Here is a 10947-nt window from a genome sequence, read left to right on the forward strand (position 1 = left end):
TTTAATTTTTATGGAATTATTTTCGAATTTTAATATATTATATACAAAATATTGATTTATCTTTTTATTTTCCAAGGACAAGAAGTTTAATCGAAATGTGGATGTAATGATTCCCAATAACAAACTAGGATTCAATTAATATAGCCATATTTATTAATCGTACGATTTCATACTTTCAATAGTTTAATAAATATCACGATTAAAACATAACATGATAATGAGTTTTTTTTTGCTTATTTTTTTGTACAACTGCGATTGCGTCCCCTCAATATAATTTTATAAAATGTCTCTAATCTGACAGCAAAAAATTTCACAGATAAATTATTTCTTTATAATCGATTGTTACAGTAAGATTAAACGTATATTTTTCTACAATTTTTATTTAATTTTGGTTCTCACTTTTTTGTAGTTCTTAAAAATTAAATAATATAATTAAATTAATAACGCTCTTGATCATTAATATATTAAATAAATAGAATTTTCTCTTAGTGTAAATAATGTTTATTATATAGTACTCCATTTCAATATTGATTCTATATTTTTAATATTTCCACTGTTCTATAATTTAATTCATAATAGTCAGTTACAAACGCAATGTTTCAACAACTTTGATATTGTTATAATTATTATAACTCTTCTCTTTATCTTACTTCACTTTTTCATCAACCTTTCATATTAAACAAATTTGTTAGTAAACTTTAAATAAAAATTTGAAGTATCGATAACCACATAAGAGAATTAATTACTGTTACTTCCAAAGTGAATATAGATGTATACAGAGTTGATGAAAGTCGATTCAACACTTTTTCAACAATCACGTAATGAATCACTTATTTTTTAAACACATTGATGATTACTTAATAAAGAATCAGTAATAAAAGTATTAAAATTCTTCTCATTTTTGTGATATATTTAATTAATATCAGTAATATGTTGGTAAATAACCAATTAAATATCTAAGAGATATAATTAATAATAAAAAAAATATATATTTATATATATTCAATTAATTTAAAACTTTTAGAGTGCATAATTTTTTTTTGCTCGGCAGTTACATGTAAAATTGACTCATAATTAGAGCTATGATTAAATGGTCATTTTTGTTCCACTATTTTTCAACCGAGCAATTCATCTGATAATTTAGACATATGAATTTTTTCTCCATGACATGATGAACGTTTAAAACTTTTACATATTTAGAATGTCATATTTGATAATTTTTTAATTATAATATACGTATAATGCCTAATGGTTAATGTTACAATAAGGGTGCGATAATCAATTAATTGACGATATCGATGTTGATCGATTAAATTATCGCTCTTTGTATATATTTATCATTAGAACAGTTTTCACTGTTTTTCATGTATTGCTTTATTATTCTCAGAAATATATAACAGACTTAATAAAAAGACTTGATAAATTTTTTCTTCTGAACAAATTCGTATACCTTCATTATCAATACATCTGGATTGTTTTCTAATTATATTGCATACTGTAGTATGACTTAAAAAATATTCAAAAATGTACAAACATATTCTTAAAATATTTCACATCATGATTATTATGAAGTTGTGTTTAACGAAAGGTCAAAGTGAATGTTATCACATACATCCATTGATGTTTATTATAATTATCTCGCATTTTATATTGTAAATACGTAATTATATTAATTATCGCTTAGGGGTGCTGTGTTGCAGCAAATAAATCATACAAGTTTAACAAATACTCATGACACACATAACGATCGTATAACATATATTCGTCAAAGATTTGCCAATCGCAGCCCTTAAAACATAATTATAATTATTTCAGAGTTAAAAACGGTTTATTTCAATAATCAAATTATTAATGGAAGATGAAAGTATTTACATTAATTTGCGCGTAATCGTCATTAATTAATAATATTTTTATTATTGAATTATTTTTCTTTCAAGAAAACTTTGTTCTTTGTGTCAATTGTTTAATAACATATAATTTTTTTAACTTAGTTCTTATCCTGGGTATCGGATAGGAGAAAAAATGAATCGTTTACATTATCAAGTACCTATGAAACATGACATCTGAATTAATGATAATAATGGACATTTCGGATGAAACGCTTATCGCACTAAAACGGTACTGGCCACAATGACCGCCAGTATCAAATCTCCTAATGTCCTCTCTGCACCGGACGTTTTACGGCGTAGAATTGCTGCCATTTTATCGCCTGCAAAATTCACATGAGCTTTCAATTTATCCGGATATAATACTTATTCTCATAAATCTACATTAAATCGTTGAAAAATAATAACAATTATCGCTTTCGAATATTTCAATTTTTTTATCAGCAAAAATAACAAAGAAGGTAAATATTCTGTGGCCGCAACAGATTGGAAGTCTCCATTTGGAGATCGTGTCTACAGAAAAATAAGTCAATGCAACAATTCCATCAAAGCCAACAGAAATTGAGACTATTTCGGAATCAAACCTCAGATCTGTTGCAGCAATAGAGCTTTTTTTCTACCGAGAAAATCTATGAATTGAATTGGATGAAATATCAGAATTAATTAATAAACATAAACATTGAATTAATGTTACCTTCTGTCACAAAGACATAAATTGATGCAGCTTTCGTATTAGATGCCCTGCATGTGTAATTTCCCGAATCCGATTCAACTGCTTGCTGAATGGTCAGTTGACTTTGAGTTGGTCCAGGTTCAGTTTGTACACTGACGCTACCTCGCGCTGTATCATAATTTATCATACGATTATTATGATACCAAAACACGTATTGAGGCGGCGTCGGGCTCTGAAAATTTTTAAAATATATGATTATTACAGAAATAGCCATTCCACTGGATGGTTTTAGTCACATTTTGTCATAAACATAATTGTTTTTCATTTTTTTCATACTTACTTTTTCTATAATGCAAACAAGACTTATTATAGAACCCACATCTACGTGATGTTCTTCGCCACCTAATATAAATGCTTCTGGTATAACAACATTTAGATTTACGAAATGTGATATTATTCCAGTACTTCTTGACACCTGCAAAAACAAAATATTCGGATCATTACTTTTTATAACATCTTGTTACTGATGATTGCAATTTATAAATCTATTATAACAGTTTTAATTTAATCAAATATTTCTGAAAGTATAAGATCACTAATTGATCCATAAAACTTTGATAGCAAGTATTTATAAGCTTAATTTGACCTTATTTTAAAAATATTTTTAAAAAATTCTTCTTCCTCTATATAATTCCAATAAAAAGATAAAATTTATAAACTATCGACTATATTTTTGAAATAAATAAGTTAAAATTAATTAGTAGGTGAATTAAATTAATAAAACTGAATAAAATTTTATTAATATTTTCAATCATTCGCATTTGAAGAGTGAATAAAATTAAATTAAATTAGCAAAAATATAACAAATAAAAGTCACTGGATTTAATAGTTGTTTTTTTTTCTAATTTAAATTGTGAACATATTATACATATACTAAGTGATATCAGACGTCAACGATAAATATAAAATGGTTTACTTTTGCAATAATTACCTGACATTCATATGTACCATTATCTCTCTCTTGAACATATTTTATTTGTAATGTCCAATCGTCTGAACCTTCTGGATGAAGAGCTTGGAATCGTTCGTCATTTGTGTATGTGAATAAAGAACTCGTCAATACATGCCAGTCTCGACGACGGATCCACGATATCTAAAATACAATGCAACGTTTTTTTTTTTTTTTAGCGCTCATACCTTTGATTGTATTTATTTGAATGCTGGTACAGAATAAATTCGCGTGATTACAGTAACAAAAAGAAGAAAAAAAAAAGATAAAAAGACATTGCAGTATGACAAAAAAAAAAAAAGATAAAAATGTAAAAATAAAAAAAATTGCATCTATAGAATATACCATTAATTCGTACCTCTGCATCAGAGATTGATCGTTCGCCTAAATTACGAACTTTACAATGCAAAAATGCAGTTCCACCTAATTGGACAGTTACATTAGAGACTGTGTTGTTGTCGCTTGCCTCATTGACTCTTTGCAGCTCATCAAGGTTGCTGTACCATAATGCCCTCCAGTCTGGTGGGATGTTATATGGAACTCGACGATCTTTGAATCATGAAAATTTTATCACTTAATGTTGCAAAAATTGAAAAATAAAATTTAATAACTGTGAATTATTGTTTATATAAATTGCATGCTTAAATATATATCAAATGTATACAGATAGAAATTTATATACCTTTATCAAGTGAACGAGCTAATAAAATTGTTGGAAGAATTAAAAACACCATGTACCATGATAGTCGATCCCTCATTTTTATTTGTTCTAAAAATTCAAAATTTCTATTAAATTATTGGCACTCTTGTTCACTGAGTTGTTTATGTTGCGTGAAAAATGATATTTAATAATATTTAAATAAAGAGAATTATTTTTTATTATGCAAGTTGAAAATAAAGCAGTACTTGTGAAACATAATATAGGTATATAACAGCTAAAGTTTTATAGAAAAAAAGTTGTGATATTCTAACTCTAATTAATATGAAAAAAAATTGATATAGTCGTCTTTTGAAATTTTCTTATAAAAATAATAAAAAATTTAATCAAGAATGTATTATAGAAGTTATTTAAATATCCCTTGTTTTCAACTGTGATTAAAAATAAATATGCTTCATTTATATTGCAAAGGAAATTTTAAGTGAATTTGTTTGTCGATTTGACATACTCTACATAAAGACAAATTATTTCAAACTACATATGTATATTCAATTTATGCTCAACTTATTTTCAGACATTCAACTGTGCATTACAACGAATTAATAATAATAAACAACAGGAAATATTGATTATAAAATTATATTATATTCTATTTTCTATTATCTTGAAATCTTGATTTTTGAATCAACAATAGTACTTATTATGCCAATTGGAAATCAACTTCTCCACAGTCATATCAAAAATTTGATAGTCAGATATTGAAAAGCCAACTGACAATTTTAAAATCACTAACAAAAAAAAATGGATATTTATTTCAGTAAAAATAATCTGATTATAACTTTATGTATACCCAAAGTATGATGGCGATAGAATATTGGATAAAGTTCAAAATTCACGCGTCAAGGGATTTAACTGCACCAATTGCCACTTACACACATGCAATAATTATTAAAAGCTCAAATCGACTAGCTAGTAATGGAATCTCAAATGTAGTAAATAATAAAATCCCTATTTTCACTTTATTTTTCATTTCACTTTAAAGTCATTGCAAGTACATGAATAACATTTAACGTGAATTGATCAATAATCGAACAAGCTAAAAATAAATCATTGCTAAATACCCTTCTAACTTCATCTAATTTACAAAGTACAATGTAGTTGATAGTTTTACAAAATAAAGTGTTGATTTTTAAAATTGTTATCTTTTACAACATGTTATAAACTAAACTGACACCTTTAACACTGCATATATATTTTTTTTTATTATCAAGTATTTACTCACGTACCATAAATTGAAATTATACTCCAAATCTCTGTTATATTTTCATAACAATAATATCAGTAATTATTAATGCTTTTAAAAGTATAAAATTATTTTAATATATTGGATAAAATAACATTGTGTATATACAGATGGTAAATAATTGTGATAAAAGTAATTAAAAGAATCAGTTGATAAAACAAAAATAACAATAAAAAAATATCCAATGGTTAAGAGAGCAGATGAGAACAAAAATCGTAATGGATAAACTTTTTTTCCTCTTTCTCTCTCTCTCTCTCTTTCTCTTTCTCTCCATGTATATAAAAAAAATATATATATATATAATATACGCGAATAATCCGATTTAACTCTTACTCGTAAAAAGGGGATGTCCATTTCGTCAGAGCTTACTCAATCATAAATTTTCAAGTAGTATTATCATCCAACTTATTGTTGATATATACGTGTATAATAATAATAATAAAAATTACTTCAACATTAACGATTATAAGGCAAATAATCAAGACATGAAATAAATAAAGAAGTAATGTATAAGGCTGCGTGTGAAAGGTCACAAGTAATATTTATATACATGATAAAAAAAGGGTGCTAAAGTGTTTGTATAAATTGCCAGAATATCCGTGATATAAGGTGTTTAAATTGACAGTGAGTGTGAGAGCAAGTACAGATGCAGGTGAAAAGGGTAGACCAAAATGAGAGAGAGAGAAAGAGGAAGAAGAGAAACAAACTTACCCTTAAGGCGCTAGATGGTATACGTCTAGAAATAAGGTGTTTTGCGTTGATTTTTCACAAATATATGTCTAGTATGTGTACAACTGTACGTAATAATTCCCAAGTAATGTCAACCCTCAAATGAGGGACCCGTACGGGAATACATCCCTTCAGTCAACGTATCAACTCTTGGCGTCTCTAATTACACGTTCAAATGCACACTTGAGGCAAGCAACGCCTGACAACAACCCACTTGACTCCTTATTGCACAATTTTTGACCACTTAAAGTTCGATGAAATTGACATCACTGATACACAATGTCTTATCGTATATCGAACTTTATAAAAAACACTTATTATTATTTTTCTTTAAAAAGATGTCGCACGTTAATATTAATTCCATGACAGTCGCCACCACAGTTTTATTAATATCAAGACAGCTTTGTAAATGAATTTGTTATTGTGTACAGCAAGTCGTCATCAAAGTGATGCACATCAAGTATTGTATCCAGTATTGTTTTAGATAGTAAAACTGCTTCAAGACTTATTGGTTGATTATTTTTAAGGGGTTTAGATATGGTACCAGCCCTATCCAGGAGTCCCTTACCCAGATCACAGACTTTTCTTTTGCTATGGTTCCAACACCCTGCACAGGCGCGAGGAGTTTTAGAATTTCCGTGGGCAGCGCACAACGAGGGATGTCGATCGTTGGTGGGAGTTATTTGAGGGGGTAGGGGATAAAAAGGTCCATGTACAAGAACGATATGTTAGTGGAAGAGGGGTGATATTGGAGGGCAGCGCAGGCGTTTTGGCGCACCAACGCATTGATCCTTGGAATTCGCAGCTGGGTTGTAGTAAAAGAGTGACAAAGAGAACGGTAGACTGCGTTAGAAGAAAGACAGCATCCAACAGCAGCGTTTCAACAACTACGAATTCTTTAGTAGAGTTTATTCGAGTAGAGCTTGCCTCATTCGACATTTATTTAAGACTTGGTTTCAGCAGCCAAGTTATACACATCTGATACATACATAACCAAGTCTTGTCAGCGAGCTTGTTATTTTTATGACTATGCATTGAATTCAAATTCGATTACTTCATCTGGAAAAAAATTGTTATTTCATCAATGAAATAATTAACGTCTAATAATTGTTACCTGTGTTTAATTAATAGTTCAAAAATTTTGGTATTAATTAATTCCACGGATTTGCAGTAATACATTAATGCTGAAATTCTTATTATATTCGAAATGAATGAATAATTCATCTGTCTTTCTTGACTATTCAATTAAGAATATTTAATAAATTGTTGGATATTTATTATTTATAAAGTATACTTGAGAGTTCAAATGCTAGAGTTGAAGAACCTCACAGGTCATTTTACTTGAAGCTTTTGAATGAAATGCTCAGTCGGTAATCATTTGATCTACTCAAATGGTGAGTCGGTAAATACCGCGCCAATATTAACATCTGAAAATAATTATTGAAAAATATTCTGTACAATATGAGTTGGACCTTCTACATGACGTATTTTATGGAATCCAATTATGTTGGTATTGACTTGGTTACTTGAGAAGATTATGATGGTATAACTGGACATTAGTAGATGGCCATATTTTTTGCTCAATTCGTTTGGTTCGTGTAGCTCATTGTAAAATTAGGTTGAGTTGACACAAGTATTAGAAAAAAATGTTGTCAAGATTGGCCGTACGAAATGGTAAGAATAATTTCTAAATAACATTAATAGCTTATTTAAAATATGTGACAAATTTATGTTCCTTTAAACATTCATTAGATTATTACTTTCATGACAGAGATAAAATTTTTGGAGTGAATTTTTTCGGTATATTATGTAATAATAATAGAAAATAAATTAATAATTATTTATTATTTATTTTAGTGGCCAGCTGTTGGCCTGCATTGACACGAACATCAAGTAGTGTACCTCAAAAAATAGAAACAGCATCTGTAACAGCCACCGGACAGCGAAAATCGCAACCAATTTATCCATCTCCAGTACGACATGGATTTATTCCAGAAGAATGGTTTCAAATTTTTTACAACAAAACTGGAGTTACTGGTAAGCACAATACCTTGATAATCAAATATACAGAATGAAAAGATTGAATCAATTTTGTTATTATTAAATTAACATTGTTTTTATGGAAATTTCAGGACCATACATGTTCTTCATTGGTCTGTCAACTTTCCTACTTTCGAAAGAATTCTATGTATTAGATCATGAATTTTATACCGGTGTAGGAGTACTTGCGACAAGTATATTAGTTGTCAAAACAGTTGGACCTGTTGCGACTAAATTTTTCGATCAAGAAATGGAAAAAGAAGATCAACAATTAGAAGAATCTCGTAATGCCGAAAAACAAGCTTATGAGAACCAACAAGCTGCCTTAAAGAGAGAGCAATGGAGAACAGAAGCCCAAAAAATGATCATAGATGCTAAGAAAGAAAATATTAAAATTCAACTTGAAGCTTGCTACCGAGAACGCGCGTTCAATGCTTATAATGAGGTTCATCTTAATGATAATTTATTATTCCATAATAATTACACGATAATCATTTTTACAATTTAATAGAAAAATAATTAAACATGATTAATGTTTTTATTTCAGGTGAAAAAACGTTTAGATTATCAACTTCAACTTGCTGGAGTTCATCGTAGAATAGCGCAGAAACACATGGCTCAATGGATAATAAAAAATGTTCTTAAATCAATTACTGCAGAACAAGAGAAGGCTGCTTTGCAACAATGTCTCGCTGATCTTCAAGCACTTGCACCTAAATAAAAAGTAATGATAAAAAATTAAGAAGAGTAAAGAACTGTAATAAAAGATATGATAGAAAAAGTATATAGCTTTTGAATTTATGTAATGATATGCCAATTAATTATCATGGGATATGATGATGTTCCATTAATTATTAATATTGTTAGAATTATACTAACACTGCTGTTGATGATGAATATTACTATTAAATAATAATAAATCTTATCACATGTAAGCAGTGATTGTAACAAAATAATAAAATCTAATGATCTATATATCTAAAGAGGGCACTAGTTGTCTTAACCATTTATATTTTCTGGTGTTACATAAATTTCTTAGATATATATACAACACTTGAGTTCATGTAAAGATATTTGTTTACAAACATAAAGAGTTGAAAATTGGACTGAATACAAGAATATGGAAGAAGAGCTTCAATTTTGTGAAAAAGTTCCAAAAATTGTATGTAATTATTTCTCTTTATTATCATGGATGGCTTTTAAATCTACTCCAAAAATTTTTGTAACAAATCGTAATAGAAATTGTGTTATTCAAAAATGTATTTTAACTTGTCAGTATTATTAAAACATATCATTAATACCTTTAGGAACTTCATGCTCACTTGAATGGTTCCATTTCTCTTGAAAAATTAAAATTACTGAATGACAATGATGTACCTACTTTGCCTCAATACGAAATTACATCATCAACTCCTTTAAAACAGTATGTAACAAAATTTTACAAATTATACAATTTTCTCTTTCAACTTAATCTTATTTAGAAGATTTAATTTTTTTCAGATGCTTTGAAGTATTTAAAATAGCTCATACAATAGTTAATAACCCTCTGAAGGTATATGAAGCAACACTTAGTGTTATTGAAGATTTTTATAAAGATAATGTTATTTACCTAGAATTGAGAAGCACACCACGGATGATTCCTGATATTATGACCAAGGATGTATATATTGAATCCGTAATTAAAGCTATACAGTAAGTATGAATATGTCACTTACAATTGATACAATTGATTAAAATATTCATACAAATTAATATTCAGGACTGCTTCTCTTACATTTCCCAAAATATTAGTCAAGTTTCTGATCTCTGTCAATCGAGCACATGGTATTGAAAATGCTACAGAAAATATACTGTCGGCAATAAAATATCATGAAATGTATCCTGAGTATGTAGTTGGACTAGATTTAAGTGGAGATCCATCAGAAGGAGAAGCTTTTTTACATTTATTGGAACGAGCTCGAAATGCTGGATTGAAAATAGCAGCACATTGTGCTGAGGTAAATATAATAAGCCTTTTATGTCGAATGAATTCAATTAAAATAAGTTATACATTAATTGTTATAGGTTCCTAATAATGACGAAGTTGAAGATATTTTAAATTTTAAACCGGACAGATTAGGCCATTGTACACACATTCATCCTGATTTAAATGGATCAAATGAGCTTTTTGAACAGCTTCTTACATCAAAAATTCCAATCGGTAATTAATTTAAAAAGAAAACAAATCTATCTATTGGTAAGGGTTTTGGAAGTATTTTAATAATAATATTGCAATTTTTTTTACAGAACTATGTATAACATCGAATATTAAATGTCAAACTGTGTCAGACTACTCGAAACATCAATTTAATTATTTCTACAAAGCTAATCATCCGATATGTATTGCAGTAAGTAAATTCTTTTATTTGCTTTATTATAATATCAACTAAATATATAAACTAAGAAAAAAATTTACTTTTCTAGACTGATGACAAGAGTGTCTTCAATACAACTTTGTCGAAAGAATTTCAAATTATTAAAACACATTTCAAACTTTCATCAAAAGAGTTAATTAAATTATCTCTAGCTGCTGTTGATTATTCATTTGCTACTAATAATGAGAAGGAAAAATTAAGACAAATAATTAAAAATTTTACCTACCTTGAATAA

At 28.2% G+C, this 10947-nt stretch overlaps 3 protein-coding genes across 3 annotated transcripts; 2 read left to right on the forward strand and 1 right to left on the reverse strand.

Annotated features, from left to right (window-relative positions):
• Nucleotides 1–203: 203 nt before the first annotated feature.
• Nucleotides 204–6908, reverse strand: dpr12 (defective proboscis extension response 12). Its single transcript, XM_035079613.1, has 7 exons — nt 6241–6908; nt 4251–4337; nt 3927–4117; nt 3551–3712; nt 2900–3034; nt 2581–2791; nt 204–2209 (listed from the first exon to the last, which is right to left on the reverse strand). The coding sequence occupies exons 2-7, from the start codon at nt 4324–4326 to the stop codon at nt 2103–2105; spliced, it is 882 nt and encodes a 293-aa protein (XP_034935504.1). The 5' UTR covers nt 4327–4337; nt 6241–6908; the 3' UTR covers nt 204–2102.
• Nucleotides 6909–7790: 882 nt separating this feature from the next.
• On the forward strand, nt 7791–9082 carry ATPsynB (ATP synthase subunit b, mitochondrial). Its single transcript, XM_035079753.1, has 4 exons — nt 7791–7932; nt 8116–8295; nt 8391–8743; nt 8846–9082. The coding sequence occupies exons 1-4, from the start codon at nt 7905–7907 to the stop codon at nt 9017–9019; spliced, it is 735 nt and encodes a 244-aa protein (XP_034935644.1). The 5' UTR covers nt 7791–7904; the 3' UTR covers nt 9020–9082.
• Nucleotides 9083–9230: 148 nt separating this feature from the next.
• Ada (adenosine deaminase-like protein) lies at nt 9231–10947 on the forward strand. Its single transcript, XM_035079740.1, has 7 exons — nt 9231–9460; nt 9606–9721; nt 9799–9990; nt 10058–10295; nt 10363–10498; nt 10585–10685; nt 10762–10947. The coding sequence occupies exons 1-7, from the start codon at nt 9419–9421 to the stop codon at nt 10945–10947; spliced, it is 1011 nt and encodes a 336-aa protein (XP_034935631.1). The 5' UTR covers nt 9231–9418.

Source organism: Chelonus insularis, unplaced genomic scaffold (assembly GCF_013357705.1).
Source record: "Chelonus insularis isolate UGA/USDA-ARS -01 unplaced genomic scaffold, ASM1335770v1 contig_117_pilon, whole genome shotgun sequence".
Taxonomy (NCBI): domain Eukaryota; kingdom Metazoa; phylum Arthropoda; class Insecta; order Hymenoptera; family Braconidae; genus Chelonus; species Chelonus insularis.